The sequence below is a fragment of the Natator depressus genome, chromosome 8 (assembly GCF_965152275.1).
Source record: "Natator depressus isolate rNatDep1 chromosome 8, rNatDep2.hap1, whole genome shotgun sequence".
Taxonomy (NCBI): domain Eukaryota; kingdom Metazoa; phylum Chordata; order Testudines; family Cheloniidae; genus Natator; species Natator depressus.
Window position 1 is genome coordinate 45,242,009 of NC_134241.1, and position 23,591 is coordinate 45,265,599.

General features: G+C 41.3%; 1 protein-coding gene across 5 annotated transcripts in view; it reads right to left on the bottom strand.

Annotated features, from left to right (window-relative positions):
* Positions 1-23,591, bottom strand: part of DNM3 (dynamin 3) — a 301,949-nt gene that overhangs the window by 200,147 nt on the left and 78,211 nt on the right. For all 5 annotated transcript variants that reach the window (XR_012640541.1, XR_012640540.1, XM_074960900.1 and 2 more), the window contains exons 7-10: positions 19,378-19,520; positions 18,517-18,652; positions 17,372-17,439; positions 5,144-5,282 (exon numbers count right to left, since the gene is read on the bottom strand). Coding sequence is in view for 3 of the 5 variants with exons in the window: in XM_074960900.1 (XP_074817001.1) it covers positions 5,144-5,282; positions 17,372-17,439; positions 18,517-18,652; positions 19,378-19,520 (486 nt within the window). In the remaining 2 variants the exon portion in view is untranslated. The remainder of the gene's footprint in view (positions 1-5,143; positions 5,283-17,371; positions 17,440-18,516; positions 18,653-19,377; positions 19,521-23,591) is intronic.

Here is a 23,591-nt window from a genome sequence, read left to right on the forward strand (position 1 = left end):
ACAATTATTCAGGTGACAAGAGTAAGATACTCTACCTTGATAAGGCAGTTCCACATTGTCACAAGCTGAATCAATGACCTAAATGACATGAGTACATTGAACTAAGGGATTTTTGTTTGTTTTCAGAAGTACAGTACAAGAATGACTCTGGGAACAAAAGCAAATTCCATTCCCATTCTTCACTGATGATGAGGATGAAGGAGATCACAACCAAATATATTACTTAATCTTAACTGAGATTTACTGCTTCAGACTCAGAGTAGAAATTAACATTTGAGAAGACACTATCAAGAGTCCATTCACAATATTCCCTAGACTCTACAAGCTATTTTCCACATGAAGAGACCGACAGAAGGACTGATCAGAAATGACACTGGACATTAATCATTTTGTCCTCTTCCTGTGCTTATAATATGGGAAAGAGTTACAGTTAGTGCCCTACAGTGCAGAACCTGCTTCGTAGTAGTTTGTTTGGTTTAGTGTACTCTATTATTTGATTCCCTTGGAGCATTTAAACACCACCATCTACAACTCTACTCTGTGCCAGGATTCTGCAATCATTTTAAAGCTATTCTGATTATTAAAAAGGCAATTTATTCTGTTTGCTCAGAACAGTTCTTCCAGCCCCGCCCACACACAATAGCTAAAAATAAATGCAACTCACAACATCTACTGCAGTTTCCTCCCCTAATTATCCCACAGTGTCAACCAGTCTAGAATTCTTGATACTAAAGCTAGTGCAATTTTCTCATAGCTTACAATATTACATCTGCCAACACCAAGATATTAATTACCTGATCATACTAAGTACCCTTTAGCTATATACCCACCTATGGCTACCATTAAGCATACAGACCTAAAGAGTTAACAACTGACATAGTACTGAATAGCTTAGACTAGGAATAACCTTTTGTCAGGATTCAGAGTAACAGCCGTGTTAGTCTGTATTCGCAAAAAGAAAAGGAGTACTTGTGGCACCTTAGAGACTAACCAATTTATTTGAGCATAAGCTTTCGTGAGCTACAGCTCACTTCATCGGATGCATACTGTGGAAACTGCAGAAGACATTGTATACACAGAGACCATGAAACAATACCTCCTCCCACCCCACTCTCCTGCTGGTAATAGCTTATCTAAAGTGATCACTCTCCTTACAATGTGTATGATAATCAAGTTGGGCCATTTCCAGCACAAATCCAGGTTTTCTCACCCTCCGCCCCCCCCCCCACACACAAACTCACTCTCCTTCTGGTAATAGCCCATCCAAAGTGACCACTCTCTTTACAATGTGTATGATAATCAAGGTGGGCCATTTCCAGCACAAATCCAGACAAATGGCCCACCTTGATTATCATACACATTGTAAGGAGAGTGATCACTTTAGATAAGCTATTACCAGCAGTAGAGTGGGATGGGAGGAGGTATTGTTTCATGGTCTCTGTGTATATAATGTCTTCTGCAGTTTCCACAGTATGCATCCGATGAAGTGAGCTGTAGCTCACGAAAGCTTATGCTCAAATAAATTGGTTAGTCTCTAAGGTGCCACAAGTACTCCTTTTCCTTTTGTCAGAAGGGGGCCCTTAATCTCCCTCAGACTAGATGGGTGAATAGCAAGGTACAAGACAGAAGTGTCAAGCCAAAAAGGTATCCTTCAAGAAGCAGGAATCCAAACTCAGCAAAGCCCGGCGACAGGAACAAGCTGTGGCAGGCAGATTGAAAATGGCAATGAGGGGAACTAAAAGACTAGCTAGCCAAAACCAGAAAAACAAAAGGAAATGGATGTATTTCAGAAGCAGAAATCTACAAGAGTCAGTGGGTCTGCTACACTATTGGAGAATAAAGAAAAATCAAGGTGGAAAGAGACACTGCAGAAAAAGTGAATGGATAAAAATTTTCTCCTAAGGTGCTTGAGTTGCTTCTGAAAAACTGGACTTAGGTGCTTCTGAAAATTTTGCCCATCTACTTCCGTGCATCAGTCTGCAGCACAGAGGATGTTGGGAAATACTTATGTCTGACTTACCCTTTTCAGATAATAAAGATGAAGCGCTGTCAGAGACAAACATGTCAAAAGAGAGGTGCTGGAAGAAAGTGAAATTAAATAACAAGTCCCCAGTATCATACAGTATACCTAGAGTTCTGAAGGTACATAAGAATGAAGTAGCTAAGCTACTGAGGAAATGTAATCCATTAAAAATTAGCTGCTATATTAGAGGACCAGAAGGAAACCAACATTGCGTCTCTCTCTTAAAAAGACAAGATTATGAAAGCTACAGATCAGTAGGCCTTACCAGGCAAACTGTTTGAAATCAGAGAGATAACAGCATAAAACATGAACAGAGATCGGATATGATAGGGACAAAACAGCATGTTTCTGAAAAAGAAGAACTATTGATCTTTGAGAGTGGCAATAAGAAAGTGGATAAAGGAGATAAAGTTATTTATTTACATGTTTGAAAAAGGCTTTTATAACATCCCGTAGCCTGTTAAAGGACCTAACATACTGACGTAAAGAACTGTCATCATTTTCAACTGGTTAAGAGACCAAACAAATAGAGGAAATAATCTGTCAGCTTTCATCAAAGAAAGATGCTAATCATGGGGTGCCCGAAGAATCTGGACGAAGACTAACAGTGTTCATAATAGTTATCAGTGATCTGTACAAGAAAGTAATCAGTGAAATGGCAACATTTGCAAATGACATTATTTATGTTAGTCAGGACCAAAGAAGACCAAGAACTACAGATTTCAGAGTAGCAGCCGTGTTAGTCTGTATTTGCAAAAAGAAAAGGAGTACTTGTGGCACCTTAGAGACTAACCAATTTATTTGAGCATAAGCTTTCGTGAGCTACAGCTCACTTCATCGGATGCTGTAGCTCACGAAAGCTTATGCTCAAATAAATTGGTTAGTCTCTAAGGTGCCATAAGAACTACAGAAAGTCCTACCCAACTAGATGATTGGGCAAAACTATTGTAGATCACTTTCATGGAAAAGAAACGTAAGGTGATGTAAATTGGAAGGAACACTTTACAGCCCACACACTTGGTTGGATCTAAACCATAACGGCTTAGGAAGAAGATCGAGAATTGAGGATAGCACAATGAAAACACCCAATTAATATGTAATGGAGGTGAAAAAAGAAAACAAGAAGTTAGGTTGTATTAAGAAAAGAACAGAGGGTACTGAAAATATAATATTGCCAATAAATAAATTGATAACCTGCCCCTACCTTGAATATTGTGTTCTGTTCTTGCCATCTCAGAAAGGGATCTAGCAGAAATAGAAAGGTTCTGGAGAAGGGCATTGAAAATGATTAGGAACACAGAAAGACTTCCTTCTAAGGGGAAGTTTAAAAGACTAGGGCTCTCTACAAGCCAATAATTTTTTTTTAAAAGGAGCGATAGTTTAATGAGGGGACTGATAAGAGAGGGCATAGCAAAGGTATAGAACATAGTGAATGACATGGAAAATAAAGAGTTCCCATTTACCCTCTTCTCATTGTATAGAAGAGGATATGAAAAAGACAACACGTTTAAAACTGATTAAAAGGAAACATTTACACACAATTGTTGTGGCACAGGACATTGAGGTTAAGAGTTTAGGATTAAAGAGGATTAGACGTTTATGAGTTATATTAGATTGGGTAACAAATTATAAGGAATATAAACACAAGAGTATTTCAGAGGCAAAAATCAACCACCAACTCTGTGGGAACTAGGAAGAAACTATGAAGTATCTGGTACTGGCAAGCTACTAGATGAGATGGACCATTGGTCTGATCCAGTACAAAAATTCCGATGTTCCCAAGATTAAGACGTGAGGACAGATGACTAGCCCGCCACTGGGACTCTGACATGCTTTCTATCATTGTTATTAAAAGCATTTTGGCCCTATCTGGGGCCTAAGCCATTTTCAGCCACAGTTAATGGTGGTCACTGGGGATCCATTTTTGACCATAGGTAGTTTTCAAGTGATTAAGGCACTTAGGAGGCTAAGCCACTTTTGAAAATCAGACTGACACTTGAAAATGTTATCCCCTTTAACCAAAGCATATACAACTGATTTCTGATTTCTATATTGAATTCAGTTCCATACTAAAACCTGAACTTTTTAGTCACAATAGGAAAATAAGGTTTTCTTTAAAAAAAAAAAAAAAAGTATAAATAAACCCGGGTACACACTGTATGCAGACCAATCGGCCAGAATACTCATTCATATCTACTAGCTCATTATTTTACTATACGTGTCGGGACCTTAAATTAAGGTTTCATTATTTAGTACACACACTATTCACTTTAGGGAAGTCAACTGCACAACTGTTCTTTCCAATGCAATTTGTTTCCTACATTCATTCTGCAGTTCTTCAGACTAGTTCATCCTTCCACCCACATGCATAACTCCCAGTGGGGTAAGTGTGGGCAAATCAAGGGGAGATTGGATCTTCTCATGTTTCTATCATGTAGCCTCTTGAAAGTTGCTGATGATGAGTTATGGATTTGCATATATGAGAAACAGCACAGGAGGGTATTTCACCACTATTTGGACACTTAAGCACAATTCTACTCTGAAAAGTTTCTATGTAAAAATGCACCTTTTTACTCAGCAGAACTGCTCTCTGAATATATTTGGAATCTAGTCTGCTGTCTTTAGTGATAAAAGAAAGACTACTACTTTTTCCTATTGTCAGTGCTACAAAGACAACTTCCGATTCTGGATTTTTCTGGCTTATGCCTCAACAGAAATGTTAATTAAGTTTCATTTGCAGGGCCATCTATATGATCTCATTTACTCTATATTAGGCCTTCAGTAACAGCCATGCAACACCAACTGCGGCAGGTGAAAATGGGGCAGCACTTGACTGGGTTTTTTTTCCCCTGAAAAAACAAACCATGCTGGCGATGATGCAAGATCTAGAAACAAGCCATTCTGAGCAGCAGAACCTAAGATCAGTATTACAGTACTTTTTATTTGTAAACTGGATAAGAAAGCAACTAAGACACAAATGTAGAACCATACCATCTCATATAATTGCATCATTTTTCTGAGCAGAGCCACATGGCAAAGCATCTTGCCCATTATATTATCTACCATAACACTGGATTGACAAGTGTACTTCAACAATTAATGAATCCATTCAGAAGTTACCTTTTTAGTGCATTTCTTGACAGTGTTGATTAACTCTTGCATCACCAGATCCACACTTTTTAAGCAAGGCCCTTTCAGCTTCACTATCTGTTTTTTAACTATAGCCTCAAAGGCCATGTCTGGAGTAAACAAACCTGTTCTGTGGACATATAATAAAACATGTAAGATACTGAAGAAAGACTTTAGGGGAAAAGAATACAACTTTTTATATTGAACGTAAAGCAGAGTCACAAACATCATTATGATATAAACAAAATGATTCTACAAGTTGCAAGATGAGTGACTAGCTTAAAAAAGTCTAAACACAGCATATGTTTATTAGTAACAAACATGATGCACTCATCTGACAAGTGCTGTTCAGTTATGATAACAGCTCATAGCATATGCTCTGTAGTTTAGTTTGTAAAAGTAATGAAGTATTAGTAAAGTTAGACCTTAATACAGCACTGTCTCTGTATTTAAACCATTACTGAGAAATGGAATGAGACCACTGTGTTTTGACATGTGAATTATGGGGTGTGTAGATTAAGAAAATGGTGAATTAGAGATTCAAAATAATAGTTTAGCATGGAGAGAGTGTGCACAGTCACTATCTCTTAGGGGTCCACCATTCATGCAGCTACAGTATGGGTAATTGTTGGCCAGCATTTCTATCAAACAGCATTTTCGTTTTCAGGGATTGACAGCCCAACTATAAAAACAGTCAGATGAAAATGACATGCAAGGCCTAGCACAGCACTCACTTGGTCTGTCTTTAAACAGAAGATTTAATATGAAAATTAATGTGATTATTTTTTAAATTGTGGAGTCGGAATGAAAAAATAAAAATCCACTTAACCCGCATCTGTAGTTCATCAAGTTGACCACCAGTATACTGTAAAGCTACTCTTGTGGTAGGCACATGTACCTGCAGCAGACAGAGTCAAAACCATCTAAAAGCAGTGACAACTGGCACTATTGCTCACTCACACAGGACTGACCATTTGGATAGAGTTACATAAAAACTCATAATCCAAGTTCCCTGCGTCCCCAACCACATCAAAAGTCCTTCTCCCACCTATTCAAAACCCCATATGAAGGCTCTGAAGAATCAGGACAGTTGAGTGGTGCATGTGGACCTATATAGGCTGACATCTCACGCAACTGGTTACAAATAGCCCTTATTTCTCCTTCAAAAACTGCCTATATAGAGCCCTGCTTAAGAGATATTAATTAGAAGTCACACAGCCTTTAAGGATATAGGTCTAAAGAAAAGTGAAGATTATAGGACTGCTATCCCAAATTGACCATCCCATCTAATTGACAAGCCAAGAATAATGCTTTATAAATGTAAGCACTGATCTCAAGGTAGCAGCCTGAAGTGTCCACAAAGGAGATATTTTCTTAGCTATGTTGGGCAAAGGGCTTTGGATCAAGGGGAGCGTGACTTTAGATCCCAAAGTATTGGGACACATAGTAGCTCACAGCAGATCTGCATACAGGTTCTAATTCACTGAAACAATCTCTGGGCAGAGCTTGGTTGCCCCTGGATTTAACTCCATATGCCACAAATAATATGGAAGACTAACAAAGGGATTTGGTCCTACCTAAGCCATAGCCAAGAGCTCTTTAACATCTAGACTAGCGTTTTCCAAAACTTTCGAAAGCTGGGCCTTGCTTTAGGAAAATGAAAATAAATCATGTCCACCTGACAACCCTGCCATGTGTTGTTGAAGCTTAATGTATACATCTTTCATGTTTCTCTCAAGCACAACTGTCCTTCACACCGTGCCAAGGGGGAATACCCAACACTTTAAGAAACACTGACCTAGCCTATATAACCTTATCTTCCCTGTAAGTTATATGGTTCAGAAAAAAGTCCAGGTAAATAAATAAGATTTGGAGTGGAACTCAAATTTAGTCAAGATCAGGTAAAGGATGGTATCACATTATCCTTATTTTAAGGGAATTCAGCCATCAGGGCTTAGATCTCACCCATTCTCCTTGGTGTTACAGATGCTAGCAATGCTGTACGTACAGGTGATGTCAAGAATATTTTCCAAAGGGCTCCTACAGTGATACCAAATCACGTGAGCATCAAATTTAATTTCAAGGAGAGTTTCTTCTCAAATGGGTGGAACAAACATACAAACTGTCCTTTCAGAAACCGTTTCACTGTAGAACGTGCAAATGTGGATAATCCTTGGCTGGGCAATTATATTTGTCATCATTCTCTTATAAAAAGAAAAGGAGTACTTGTGGTACCTTAGAGACTAACCAATTTATTTGAGCATGAGCTTTCGTGAGCTACAGCTCACTTCATCGGATGCATACTGTGGAAACTGCAGAAGACATTATATACACAGAGACCATGAAACAATACCTCCTCCCACCCCACTCTCCTGCTGGTAATAGCTTAGCTAAAGTGATCATCAAGTTGGGCCATTTCCAGTACAAATCCAGGTTCTCTCACCCTCCGCCCCCCCACACACAAATTCACTCTCCTGCTGGTAATAGCCCATCCAAAGTGACCACTCTCTTCACAATGTGTATGATAATCAAGGTGGGCCATTTCCTGCACAAATCCAGGTTCTCTCACCCCCTCACCCCCCTCCAAAAACCACACACACAAACTCACTCTCCTGCTGGTAATAGCTTATCCAAAGTGACCACTCTCCCTACAATGTGCATGATAATCAAGGTGGGCCATTTCCAGCACAAATCCAGGTTTTCTCACCCTCCCCCCCCACACACACAAACTCACTCTCCTGCTGGCAATAGCTCATCCAAACTGACCACTCTCCTTACAATGTGCATGACAATCAAGGTGGGCCATTTCCAGCATAAACCCAAGTTTAACCAGAACGTCTGGGGGGGGGGTAGGAAAAAACAAGGGGAAATAGGCTACCTTGCATAATGACTTAGCCACTCCCAGTCTCTATTTAAGCCTAAATTAATAGTATCCAATTTGCAAATGAATTCCAATTCAGCAGTTTCTCGCTGGAGTCTGGATTTGAAGTTTTTTTGTTGTAAGATAGCGACCTTCATGTCTCTGATTGCGTGACCAGAGAGATTGAAGTGTTCTCCGACTGGTTTATGAATGTTATAATTCTTGACATCTGATTTGTGTCCATTTATTCTTTTACGTAGAGACTGTCCAGTTTGACCAATGTACATGGCAGAGGGGCATTGCTGGCACATGATGGCATATATCACATTGGTGGATGTGCAGGTGAACGAGCCTCTGATAGTGTGGCTGATGTTATTAGGCCCTGTGATGGTGTCCCCTGAATAGATATGTGGGCACAGTTGGCAACGGGCTTTGTTGCAAGGATAGGTTCCTGGGTTAGTGGTTCTGTTGTGTGGTATGTGGTTGTTGGTGAGTATTTGCTTCAGGTTGGGGGGCTGTCTGTAGGCAAGGACTGGCCTGTCTCCCAAGATTTGTGAGAGTGTTGGGTCATCCTTCAGGATAGGTTGTAGATCCTTAATAATGCGTTGGAGGGGTTTTAGTTGGGGGCTGAAGGTGACGGCTAGTGGCGTTCTGTTATTTTCTTTGTTAGGCCTGTCCTGTAGTAGGTGACTTCTGGGAACTCTTCTGGCTCTATCAATCTGTTTCTTCACTTCCGCAGGTGGGTATTGTAGTTGTAAGAATGCTTGATAGACATCTTGTAGGTGTTTGTCTCTGTCTGAGGGGTTGGAGCAAATGCGGTTGTATCGCAGAGCTTGGCTGTAGACGATGGATCGTGTGGTGTGGTCAGGGTGAAAGCTGGAGGCATGTAGGTAGGAAGAGCGGTCAGTAGGTTTCCGGTATAGGGTGGTGTTTGTGTGACCATTGTTTATTAGCACTGTAGTGTCCAGGAAGTGGATCTCTTGTGTGGACTGGACCAGGCCGAGGTTGATGGTGGGATGGAAATTGTTGAAATCATGGTGGAATTCCTCAAGGGCTTCTTTTCCATGGGTCCAGATGATGAAGATGTCATCAATATAGCGCAATATAGTAGAGTAGGGGCGTTAGGGGACGAGAGCTGAGGAAGCGTTGTTCTAAATCAGCCATAAAAATGTTGGCATACTGTGGGGCCATGTGGGTACCCATAGCAGTGCCGCTGATCTGAAGGTATACATTGTCCCCAAATGTAAAAGAGTTATGGGTAAGGACAAAGTCACAAAGTTCAGCCACCAGGTTAGCCGTGACATTATCGGGGATAGTGTTCTTGACGGCTTGTAGTCCATCTTTGTGTGGAATGTTGGTGTAGAGGGCTTCTACATCCATAGTGGCCAGGATGGTGTTATCAGGAAGATCACCGATGGATTGTAGTTTCCTCAGGAAGTCAGTGGTCTTGTCAAAGGTAGCTGGGAGTGCTGGTAGCGTAGGGCCTGAGGAAGGAGTCTACATAGCCAGACAATCCTGCTGTCAGGGTGCCAATGCCTGAGATGATGGGGCGCCCAGGATTTGCAGGTTTATGGATCTTGGGTAGTAGATAGAATATCCCAGGTCGGGATTCCAGGGGTGTGTCTGTGCGGATTTGATCTTGTGCTTTTTCAGGAAATTTCTTGAGCAAATGCTGTAGTTGCTTTTGGTAACTCCCAGTGGGATCATAGGGTAATGGCTTGTAGAAAGTGGTGTTGGAGAGCTGCCGAGCAGCCTCTTGTTCATATTCCGACCTATTCATGATGACAACGGCACCTCCTTTGTCAGCCTTTTTGATTATGATGTCAGAGTTGTTTCTGAGGCTGTGGATGGCATTGTGTTCTGCACGGCTGAGGTTATGGGGCAAGTGATGCTGCTTTTCCACAATTTCAGCCCGTGCACGTCGGCGGAAGCACTCTATGTAGAAGTCCAGTCTGCTGTTTCGACCTTCAGGAGGAGTCCACCTAGAATCCTTCTTTTTTATAATGTTGGTAGGGAGGCCTCTGTGGATTAGTATGTTGTTCAGAGGTATTTTGGAAATATTCCTTGAGTCGGAGACGTCGAAAATAGGATTCTAGGTCACCACAGAACTGTATCATGTTCGTGGGGGTGGAGGGGCAGAAGGAGAGGCCCCGAGATAGGACAGCTGCTTCTGCTGGGCTGAGAGTATAGTTGGATAGGTTAACAATATTGCTGGGTGGGCTGAGGGAACCATTGCTGTGGCCCCTTGTAGCATGTAGTAGTTTAGAAAGTTTAGTGTCCTTTTTCTTTTGTAGAGAAGCAAAGTGTGCGTTGTAAATGGCTTGTCTAGTTTTAGTAAAACCCAGCCACGAGGAAGTTTGTGTGGAAGGTTGGTTTTTTATGAGAGTATCCATTTTTGAGGGCTCATTCTTAATCTTTCCCTGTTTGCTGTAGAGGATGTTGATCAGGTGATTCCACAGTTTCTTTGAGAGCGTGTGGCACAAGCTGTCAGCACAGTCTGTGTGGTATGTAGATTGTAATGGATTTTTTACCTTCAGTCCTTTTGGTACGATGTCCATCTGTTTGCATTTGGAAAGGAAGATGATGTCTGTCTGTATCTGTACAAGTTTTTTCATGCAGTTGATAGATTTCTCTTATAAAGCGTCTCTCTGGAATCCTACGTGCTAATACTAATCGAAAACAGACAAATCATCCCTATATAAGATAACCAGCCCATCCCAAACCAAGTATTTCACCTCCTCCAAACACAAGTTACAGATATTTCCACAAAATGAACCCACACTGAACTCCTCAGTAAATCGGTCACTTAGAAACAGCGAACAATGCAAGGCACTGAAGCAGCGGAAGGTGCACTGTCTCGGTCAGCAGCACAAATTGAAAATCTTTTCCATTTCAAGGCATAGGTTTTCCTCAAAGATTACGACTTTCCAGAAATATTCACTTAACAGTTTGAGAGGACTCCAGATCAGAATTTCGCAACACGGCACATTGCAAGCCATGATATTTAGGAATCTCAGACCTGGATAATGCATTTGACTTTGATACTGTGAAAACAGATATGGAAGAACTGAAAGGCAGCCCTCAGCGGAAGGGGTAATTGGTCCAAATATGAATACTGACATGTCCACGAAGGACAGAACCCTTGCAATCAGTACCACTGCTGAAGCATAAAAGGATAAAGGTAGCAGAGTATGGCCCCAAGCTAGAAGAAAGTTGTTCAAGGATTTTGGATCACTATTTCCTACAGAACAAAAACTGAAGGCACACTGAATTCTCCTTCAAGACAAAGAGAGCTTTTTGAAGGATCCCTGTAGTTTGGAATATTGACATGGTCAAAAACTTGAAACACCCCTCATGCTGGGGCTGATAAATTCCAAATGAGGCTGTCTGCCAAGACCATGTTCTTGTGTGGAAAAAAAAACAGATCTAGAGGTGCAACTTGATATGGAATGCACCACTTCCTCAGGCTAGACAGTTTCTTGACACAAACAACAGAAACGAGCTCCCCCTATTAGTGCATGAGATACATGGCTGTGGTGAGGTCTGTCAAAATCAGTACAGATTTGTCACGGATATAAGGAAACAAAGTTCTCCCTACCATTCATATTGCTCAGGATTCCAAGAAATTTCTAATCCTAGGTCTCTATGGATTTTGAAACCCTTGTTGTAACCTAGAGACAGTATAATTGGGCATCCCAACTTACACCTGAGGCATCTATAAAAATCACAGCTGACAAGAGCCAAGCAACGGACTCTACTCCAGAAACATTTTATGGACTGTCTACCATGAGAGTCCTGCATGGTTTAGAGTATTGTCATCAGTGTTTATAAGCCATCTTTCAGAGTCCAATAAATTGTCCTCATCCAGTACTCCACTGGTCTCATTCTGAGCCTAAATAAAGAATCATCTATTAGGCTCACAGAAATAAGAACCCCTTACAAGCAATGTAATATCGTGTGTTTATGCAGTTTTTAGCAGGTGATGGATGCTAAGTCATAACCTTCACTAGAAAGCTCCCAAGGTATGTCCCAGATGAATTTATACAGTCCTTTGGAGCACCAGCAGGCATCTAGGGTAACAGTTGAGAGAGAAACGTAATGAAGGTGAAACTTCATGCAGTAAATAGACATAGGAATGAATTTTGTCTAGTTAGTAAAGCTCTGACAGGATCAGATAACTGGAGTTAGAAACAATAACTCCTATCCAATGCCAGGGAAATGTAGCTGTAAGTCTCCACTAGTTTAAAAAGAATGCAAGTTATAAATGGGAATTTGTGCAATCCAGTTGACTTAGGAATGTACTCTGCCAGCAGAACAAGTTCATTGCAGATGTGTGACACACTTTGATTCTGGCTCTCTGGTGTCTTGACTTAACCCCTGTGCAACATGGGTGTAAAAAGTTACCAAGTCTGAATGGAATTTATTTGCACCCTGCACAGATATTAGTAAGTACAAGTGTAACCCACTGATGAGCTTGTCACAAGTCCTGCTTTGTGCTGATCTGCAAAGGATCTGAGTATGGCAGATATGGAAACTTACTGCCAGATATGGGACCTTATTAAATTAAGGCATCATTGGGCAGCACTGTATTAAACAAACAGTTTGTGTGATTCTGTTCTACTCCATAGGGAAGGTCTGCCACATTTCCTCCAGGAATTAAAACCAGGTACCACCTCCTGGAAAGGTTCACGTATAATAGTGTAAGCAGAGTCTGGATGAGCTCTCCCCTGACATCTAGTGGTGAGCTGTGGAAAAAGACTTCAGAAGCTGATCTCGTTTGCATGGACACACCCACCCTGCCTAAGTGCTCAGCATGATGGGACTACTTGCCCAAATGATCACTTGTGGCTGGTGCTGGAACCCCAGTCTTCTTGTTATTGGGGCAGGAGTAATAAAGTGTTGCTATCCTTGTCGTGTGAACCGACGGCAGCAGAACTGTACCTGGCATACCCCAATGGAGGGACTCACCCTCAACTGAACAGCACTCGCTAGGCGGTTGATGTGGGTTCCAAAGCCGAATGAGTTGTGAGAGGGTGGGAATAGGAATGTGTACATGGTGGGGTGGGCCCTGTTTAAGGGTCCTAGACACCATTTGACCCTTCCTCTCTCCATGGTATAATAAAAGAGCTAATTTAGACTCAATTGAGAGTCTTGTTACACGCGGCAGAGCTGAAATCACTGATATCTAGGTCTAACTATGAGACTTATTTTGGGACAGTGTCTCTATTGCAAGAGACTGCCCAGTGTGCACCAGCAGTGAGGCTCCCCCACTAGCAGCTGAAATCACTGAGAGCTGTGTTAAGTGTGGCGAGTGGCTAGCAGGGAGGTTGGGAGGAGAGGCGTGGCCCACAGGGCACCTGGCGGAGGGATGCGACCCACAGGGTGGCTGGTGGAGAGGTGTGGCAGGCAGCTAGCAGGGTGGCTGGTGGAGAGGGCCAGAGCAGAGGCGTGGCAATTGGCCACTGGGGCGACGACCGAGTGCCTGAGCAGTGCAGTGTGTAAGGTGCCTCCTTACCCCACCCCCTTCCACACAGGATGTGAGGTGAACTCTGCAGATGAATCTCTGAAGTCTGGGGCTGCACTGGCCAAGGACAGCAACTGTGAGTGGGGTACAGAGAACAGATGGGCACATTATAGGGACTTTTGGGTTGCTGGACTTAAGACCCTGAGGGGAAAAGGACACTGCCCAACTTACTTGGGGGTGGGTCTTTTGCTCATGGCTTGTGTTTATGAGCCCTACTTGCGGTGTTTTCCCAAATTAATGCTGAGTTAATTCCCTCCTTTTATTAAAAGTTTTTGCTACACTCAGACTCTGTGCTTGCTAGAGGGGACGTATTGCCTCTTAAAAGCGCCCAGCGGATGGTGTGTAATTGTTATAGGTCACTGGATGGGGGTTCGAGCTGGTTTTCTGTTGTATTGTTGAAAGAGAACCCCTAGATACCGAACCTGGCCCTTGTTAATGCTGGCTTCACCTGGCAGAAGGGTTACACTAGTGCAAACTGGATTCTGCATAGACCAAAAGACAAAAAGAAGGAATTTTGGATTAACAGGCCAAAGTTAAACTGACTTCTTCCAGCAAACAGACATGACCTGCTGTCCAAGGGGGACCCCAACCCTTGCAGAAGAGTTGAGAGGACTTTGTCCTACTGGGGCCCTATAAGACTGATGGGTGATCTCTGGTAAGCTGTTAGCATGCATAGAGCAATGTTGTTTTTAAATATATATTTTCTCTGTAATGCTTTTATCTGAAGAAAAAATGTGATTGCTTGGAAAGAGCTGTAGGGTAACTTGGAACTGCTGGCATTTATACTCTTCAGAGCCCTCTGGTAACAAGCAAAATGCAGGTGCTGGGTTATTTAGGCAGGCTGGCTTGCTGGGGATATCACAGTGTAAGGCAGGGAGCTGTGCAGCCTTAAACCCTGGTCAAGAGGGAGAAAGTTGTGGGTCTCAGCCCAAAAGAGGCAATAGCTGGGAACCAGGAACCTTTAAGTGGGTGCCCTCAACAGGCCCTGGAGGTGCAGCTACCCTGAAACTGTGAAAATGAGTTGTTAACAGCCCTTGGCTACATTGTTATATGCCCAGCTACAGTCTTAGATCTTTAGCTGAAACTATAGCAGTTCATGCTTTTAGCTCTGGAGTTTCCCAGTTCAATCCCCAGTGTGTGGACCAAGATAGTATCAGCTACACAAGATCATAGACAATTAAACCCTGTGAATCATGTTCCCAGGAAGCATTACTGGAATGTTCCTTTACTCATAAGACCAATAAATATAATTAAAGGTGGATAGATTGAGACTTCACGAGTAGTGTTGGTAGTAACAAACAAATATATAGACGTGTGTCAAATTTTCATCAACAGGAAGGAGCCCAATAATTCCACAAAGCCTGGCAGAAAGGTACCAATAGAGCCTACGCAATCCGCTGGCCACTGGGTTTCCACCCTCCTATACACCTTTGGATGCACTTGTTCCTTTTTGCCCATAATTAGCAAATATGACACCTTCACTGGCTGAACAGATATGCAATGATGAAGAATCTGGAATAAGTAGAACACATATGGGAATACTTATTTGTTTATCCCAGAATTCATCTTCCTAGAAAGCTTCAGCACCTTGGGAAAATGGTTAGATCCATGATCATAACATTATTCAAGAGGCATAAGTATGAATGTTTCAATAGAGCAAAGCCAGAAAGCATCCATGATATACTGAGAGACAAGCTTTGTGTCAGCATCTGTGCCAACTTTGAACCAATCCTGCACTGAAATCCTTGACATATGATGCCTACATCACATCGTCTGATGGCCAGCCTTCAGTGGCAGATGCTCAATCCATCTAGAACAGCATCAACATCCCAAATTCTAACCACCCTGAGTCTCAGTAATGTCTACATACCAAGCTCCAAACAGCTTCAAGTTTGTAATCTGATCACATGCATTGTCTTATCGGCTTTCTATGGAAACAAAATAGTTTTGGGATTTTTTTTTTTTAAGGAATGAAATTCTAATAAAAACTAAACTGTGTTAAGGGTCTTGTTAATGCTTGCTCAGTACACCTCACACACTGTTGTCAAAATATTTATCCAAAAAGTGGGCTATAATAAATCAGAAAAATAATAATTCACTGATCATTAATATTCTTGCGTGATGTACGCAGAGTATAAATTTTGTAGATTAAATGTACATACATCACGCAAGAATATTAATGATCAGTGAGTTACTAGTTTTCCAATGATTTCTTACATGTCACCTTTTGGATAAATACCATGACAACAGTATGTGAGGTGCACTGAGCATGCTAGGCCTGACAAGAGTTGCTGATAGAGTAGTGAACCACCAATGGGCCAAATAAACATTCAACATACAGTGGCTGCCCTTAAAAATGAAGCAAAATATTTACTGAAACTATTTTTTTTCTTTAACCATAATGCCAACTTATGGAGGGTGGGGGCAGCACAATATGTGATAAGCCTGCATGCTACCCTAGACTTTTTAAAAGTAAATGATAGAAAACCTTTAACACCATTTAGTTTTGATTAGAATTTAATTCCTAAAAACCACCTATTTTTCTTTCCTTTGAGAATTGCTTATGAACAGCACACACACCCTTGCTGTAGGTCAGAATACTCCAGAAAGCAGATGAGGTAATGCACATGTTCAGATTACAAATTTGAGATTGCAGGAAGATCATTTACATTGTTAAAATCACCAGCTGGGGAGAAGCCAGCATGGCATCTACACCCAGCAGGGGAAGGGAACTTTACCTGGAGGTACACTTCAGAAGAAAATATTTCAAAGGTTTACTGGGCTATAAAGAGAGGGGGAGTAAACCACTACGTCATCCTTCACCTGTGGACACAAAGAAACCAAGTGCTGTGAACTGTGTTTGGATCCTGGCTAAGGACTATGCTGAGAAAACAAATATGAACAAAAGACTCTAGTTTGTTGAGTTTCTGTCTTAATAGATATTTTCACTTTTGTTTGTTTGTGATCATTCCTATGCTTATTCCTTCTACTTGATAGCTCTTAAACCCATGTCCTTTTATTAAAAACTGGTTTTACTTTCACTATAAACCAACTCAGTGCTGTGATTGAAGGGAAAGGTGTGTTAACCTCAGGTAAGCTAATAGGCTGCTGTGTACTGTCTCTTTTAAGGAGAGGAGAATTTGATAAGGTTTTGTGAGTGTTCTAGTGGGAGGGACTGGACACTACAGGGAAAACTGTTTGGGGAAAACATGGCTACAAGAGCTATTGGTGTTACCCTTCAAGGAGTAACCAAGCTGGTGAAAGCCACGGAGGGGCTACTGTGCTGTGATTCCACAGCGGGTATCAAGGCTCCGAGCCACAGAGGCATACATGGTTACAGGGCACGTGGTGACAACCCTTTACTGGTCTGGGTTGAACCCAAAAGTGTCCATTTCATATAGTTTTTGCATTTGATATAGAATGTATGTGGTAGGCAACTCAAGCCAAGCAAAGAAATGATAGAGAATCATTCTCTTTTCTGAATTTTGTGTCTTCAATCCATCAATCGCACCAATTCCATCAGCCATCGTGCTACATAAAAATCATGTCTCATATGTGGGTGCTCTAACAGCAGCGATCACACAACCAGAAGAATTGTGTAGATTTGCTCTGTACATGATCTCTCCATAAGTCCCAGACAAATTTGGTATCTCCATGCAAATTAGTGGGCATGAGAGCCACCACTCTCATGGCTATGTTAAAAATGCAGGCATGAGATATATTTTTTAAAAAATCAACTGCCAGGTGGATGAGAAGGTGATGAGTGTGTTTATGGATTAACAAAAGTATGCTTTCTATAGATGTGTCTGAACCTGGAGAAATGGGAAGCACTTGCCTGATACCATGTATGTTTTTGATTGCATAGCTTATTTCTCTCCGCAGTTCTTTCTCATTGAATTCCATCTAGAGGAACCAAAGGATAAAAATCATGTTATACACAAATGCTTTTAACAATTCTGCAGAACATCCTACTAGACAACCAGAGAGGCCAGGGTCTACAAAACGCACTCATGGTAGGATTTGGGGATGGTCACCTTAGGAGAAATGTGTTCCATTTATTTATTGTTAAAATTCTGGTGGACTGACACACACACATACACACACACAGAGAGCTTATCTGTAGGACTGGCAGAAGAGTAGATAGTGTGTCTCAGACAGAGTTTTTTAACACAAAACCTGCATTTTTCTACAATCTGGGGATAAATGCTTGCATGTTTTGCACCTTAAACCGAACTGGTAAGAAAAAGCCCAAAACTAACAGCTATTTTCCACAGCTCTAATTTTAAAAAGGTACCTAAGTACTCATCACTAACAAGAGAATCTGAGTTACATCAGAAGCAGTTGTTTACCTGCCCCATCTACCCAGAAAAAAGATGAGGAGAGCAGCCAACAGTGATAGAACAATGGAAAAGGTACGGAAAATAGTAAGAGCTGGGAAAAAGAGACAGACATGAATAAATATCAAAACATGACCGCTAGTTTTGACATTAGTCCATGCAGAAAGAGAAATGTAAGATGTCACATGTAACAGCTGAATTCTACCAAGACTAATTTTGCAAGGTAAGAAGACATATAGTTACAAAGATATTTGTTACAAAACATGATTCATTCCTTACAAATTTGCAAGAATATTGGAAAAGAAATTGAGAAATTAGGGAGCCAAGGGGGAAATGTTTTTGCAAAAGCCACAGAAAGCAAACATTTGAGCCATTTTTATTTAATGTAGAATTATGACTGAGTTTTGAATATTGCATGACAACAATCTCAGATTGTGATTTGGTGTTAATAACCAGAAATAAAAATAAACTTCTTTCCTGTGTATTGGTGATAATTCTTCCCTTTTGTGTAATTTACTCCTTTTAATTAAGGGTTTTCCTGTTTGAACACCTTCAAAGGAAATGTAACTTCACTGCCACTATCAAAATGAGTATGAAAATATAAAAACACAACTCAAAGCAAGGAGGACAGACAGACACATACCTTTACTAGTTCAAAAGGAAAACGCTCATGGAAAATGCGATTGATTTTGGCACCACCAGATAGTTCTAATGTGTCAACTTGATCCCCTGATCCTTCAATTCTTTTTTCAAAGTCCACTGAGAACTGCTGAACCATCCTTAAAGTTCAAAACAGAAACAAACTCAACAATGCGTAAGCTAAGCTTTTCATTTCATTTTTATTTCACTGTATTTATTACCAAAAGAATGATATTTCTAGGGTTAACAGTGGTACCTACATGGCCTTCTCCACTCCCAAAGAACACAAACAAATATAAGGTTTTTCAAATCTTTTTATAAATGTATACGGCTTACTCTCTTAAAAACACCAGCTATTTTTAATTAGATTTTCTGTATGGCTTGATATAAATGTCCAGATAGGTTGGCACACATACTGAACATAGAGTCCCATGAGGGAACCTTATGATAACAAACAGCAGTGGACACAAAGACAGTTATGTTAAGAAAACATGTATTTTTGATTAAAAAGCAAGAAAAGGTTCCCTGAACCACACCCGGCATTCCAGGGGGTTCCAGTTTAGCGCAGAGTACACAAACCACAGCCCAAGATTATAATGCTCAGCGTAGGACAAAACAAAATGATTTTCATCCAGCCCAGCATATTCTATGACTATTAAAATGAATTATGGAAAAATCTTTCTAAAATGGAAAGTGGCTAAAAATGTTATAATGCTTTCAGCCACAATAACCTCTTTGGAGTTTGCAGAATGTATAAGCGTCCTTCTGCATCTGCCTTTCACTGGGAAACATCAATATCCTAAGCTTTAAGCTTAAACAAGCGAGAAACTATTTTACATACATGGAGGAGGAAATGGACACTCACTGCAGTAAGGCTTTAGTCTTTCTAGTCGGATCTTCTGGTTTAAAGTTTTTATATGCCTCTACTTCATGCTCTATAGAAAGCAGCTGGCTCTGAAGTTTGCTCCGGAAGGCTGGCAGTGTGTCTCGAATGTGATTGGTGAGTTGCTACAAAATAAAATGAATTCTTTAAAACACTGGAAAGGCAGATGGATGGAAAGGATATAGCCCATTCCCTTTGATTGCCACACACAAGAAAATATGACTTGTGCTAGGCTTTCCAATGGAATTCAGGTTGATCTTTGAAGTGACAGGAATACCCACAGGCAATACAAGAGCCTCTTTTCTTGTACACATACTATAATCAGAGCTTGAACAATTATCTGGCATCCCTCCCCCTTACACACACACACACACTGTGTTGAGTACTAAAATGAGGCTTGGTAAAAAATACTTGCTCAGCTACACCAACAAAAGCCAGGCACAGTTAATTGACAGTGGCACAGTTCCACATTAAGTTCTAGCCCTTTCAGAAAGCCACTTATACAATCAACCAATGCCGTCCCCTCTCCTCCCTTTTCAGGATTTCTCTACTGCTGTGGCCTGCTCTCTCAGGCGCACAGCAGACCCTCAGTTTTCCAACTCTTCCATTTTACCTAGGGCCTCTGCTGTTTGCTCCACTTCCCCTTTTAAAGGATCTGCGACTCATAGGGAGTAAGCCATAGACTGATCTCCCACCCAGTTGTGGGGGACAACAAACCTAGCAGCTCTAGCGACACTACTCCCTCTTTTCCCCACACCCCCTGAAAAAGAGCAAACAGCTCTGCTGCTCCCTCCTGTTATGGGATGACAGTGTCTGGGTCACTCTGTTTCTTTCCTTTCTGCTCTTCCAAAATGTCAGCGGCATCCCAGCCACACACAGCTGATTTAGCGGGTCCAAATTTCTACTCATCCGAGGCAAGCATCTGAGCAGTTTTTGCCAGTTGTACTATAATCATACACTCCACTATAATCAGACACTCCATGAGTATACTACATGGACCCTTCAAGTAATGCTCAAAGGGCTCAAATCCATCCACAGTTTGAACGTGTTCTTTCTAGCCACCTCCAAACCTAGCAGAGGGTTTTGGAAACACACAAATTGCTCCTAGGACAATATGGTAAATCCTGGCTACTCCACTGAAATGTTTTCTCCCAGAAGGCCACATCTGTACTATTGGAGAGTCTCTATTGCATTATTTACCCATACATACAGCACTGGTATCCAACTTGCAGCCCTCAAGTCTCTGAATTGGGGCCTTTGAGGAGAACTGTGTTAAGATGATGTGTATTTGTATAAACTGAAAAAAAAAAAACCACATTCCCTGAACCCCACCCTGATACTTTTAAATAGTGTTTGAATCAGCCTTGTTACTACAGTGAGGAAATAAGGGGCATCTTCTCCTACAGCCCTGGGAGCAGCTCTGCTCCATTGACACCTTCCCTGACAGGCCGTGGAAGGCCCACGGAAAGCAGGATAGCTGCTCAATTGGCTCTGTCTGCACGTAGGACAGCATCTATTGGAGGATTGCTCCCCTACCCCACACAGGGCAGCAGAAGATATAGGAAAGAAGAAGCTGAGAACCAGCCACAAGTTATAGCTCCCTGTCCCCTAGCAGAAGACTTGTAGGTGGTTTCTTCTCCCTTTGTGCAAAGAGAACTGAACAGGGCAGAGAAACTGCCCCAACATTGACTGGGGCCTCTGGGTCTTTTTAAGATAATGTTTGGCCCTCAGGCTAAGGCGGGCACCACTGTTCTACAGTGTTAGTATATAGGTCTGTTTGTTAGCCTGGGATAGAATTCTGGGTTTGACTTTTTGTTACTCTTATACTAATATGCAAAAACAAAGGACAAAGATTGTGTATGTTGCTTCTGGATCAGAGCAGTTAAATTGTTACTTGAGTGCACACTTTAAGACTGCCTCAACCCGTATCTCAAGGCAAAGTCAAGCAACCAGTCAGGAGGGGCAAATGGGTTTGGAGTGGGGGAGGTGTAAAATACTAAAAGACCAAACAAATGCCCGTCCCTGACAGCAGCACAACCTCACTCCTTACCCTTCCCAGTGGGACTGTAGGCGTATACTGCAAGTATATTTGGGCCTGCTAAGAAGAAGGAGAAGGAGAGAATGGGGAATTGGAAATGAGAATGGGGACATAGAATATCAGAGTTGGAAGGGACCTCAGGAGGTCATCTAGTCCAACCCCCTGCTCAGAGAAGGACCAATCCCCAATTTTTGTCCCAGATCCCTAAATGGCCCTCTCAAGGATTGAACTCACAACACTGGGTTTAGCAGGCCAATGCTCAAACCACTGAGCTATCCCTCCTCACAAAGGCAAGGCTCTGCGGCATCAGAGCTAGGAACAGAACATTGGGAAACAGACTCTGCCAGCATATAGAGCTATCACATTGTCTGCACTTCAGACTTCTGCTCTCTGTCTACGTGACAAGAACCCGGGGAGAGGGTGAAGGGAAAACCCTCTAACATACAGTTTAGATGCTTTTAGTACCAACAGCTATATGGGGAAAAAAATCTTGCCTTATAATCACTTTATCTTGACTTTCATTGGTAATCCTTAAAGCACTGGAGAATGGAAAAGCAGGAAGCAAAGGGGGGAAACTAACTCACAAACAAAACTCACTGACTACATGAAGGCCTGACCTTTGCTCATTTATAGTTTCCATGTGTATTGTGGTAAGACCTGTACTATCAATGTCTAATTAGACCGTAAACTCATTGGACCATGGGCCACTTCTGTTTTGTACAGTTCCAAGCACATTTTTGAAGCTCTGTAAGAAGAATGATTTTTTAAAATATTTTAATGCGTTTTGGGGCATGTCTGAAACAATAACCATGAAACAAATAAATACGATACTGTACTCAAAGTAAAGTGCATTGGCTTCAGGGGCACAAAGATGGATAAAAATTTAGGAAGAAGGAAGTGGTTGCTATATATAATATCCAATCAATATCTGGCAAAGGTCAAGAATTACTTCAGTTGGTTTTCATATTTCACTAACTGACCTCTCATCACACTCCAAACATCAACAAATCTAGCAATTTGGAAAGGTGCAAGTTTGCTTTGATCAGTGTCATAGTTTTATAACCACTCAACAGAAGAAACTACTAAGAAGAGAAGTTACTAGTGCATTTCATATTTGTCCAAGTGATGGTGGGGGTTCTTCCATTTTTAATGGACAAAGATGTAACAGATCATACACAAATAACCACAGTTCATTGATTAAGGACAAAAGGTTTTTTTGAATCTATGTTACAAATAAATCCTCTATTATTTCTCCCTCTAAAACAAACCAGGAATAAATTATTGTTCAGAAAAACCTGTAAACAGAGTTCAATGAGCTATTTTCCCCATAGAGTCACACTCTGGAGTTTCATTTGAGCACCACCTTGTGGATCCAGAGACATTTAAATTTCAAGCAGATTTCAAACAGGCACCAGCAAGTGTAACAACAACATGCTTCATATGAATGGTACTTACATGGATCTCTACAGCATAACCCGTTCTATTCAAATAAAACCTCACAGAAGTCCAACAATGAATACCGAGGGGCACAGCAGACTGTGTTTTTGTAAAGTAGCCAACTCAGACAAATTTTAATTACTGGTAAGTAAAATAAAATAACTGGGAAGTGATAAGATACCTCCCTATGGTAATGAGAAATTTAACTATTTTAACCTAAAAAAAAAAAAACATACTCCAAAAAGTGACCAAAACAAAAACATTCCAAACAAAAGCAAACCTATAGGATGCATGAGAGTTCTGCCACCCTGTCTCAGAAACAGGTTCTGTACCGCAGATAAACTGCCCTGGTATTCCTCTCTAGTGGTTGCTCTAACCCGAACAGAACATGCCTCAACACAGCCATCAGATTGCACGCCTGCCAAGTCACTGTAGTGAGAAATGCCAATCATTTAGTCTTGTTCCTCTTGGAAATAGCAGCAGTTATTGGCATCTGTTAACTGAAGTCAAAGGAAACAAAGAACCAGGTAGGCTTTCTAAGGCCCTTATTCTTCTCCAAATAAAGAGCCAAGAACCTTGTAACAGCGAACGTGGGAAAAGTCTCACTGAGATGAGCAAGCAGAAGTGAGAAGAACATTGGCAAGATGATCAGCTCATTAAGTTGGAACTCTGACACTACTTTCAATAAGGAATTTAGGGATGCATTCAGAGCACCATCTTA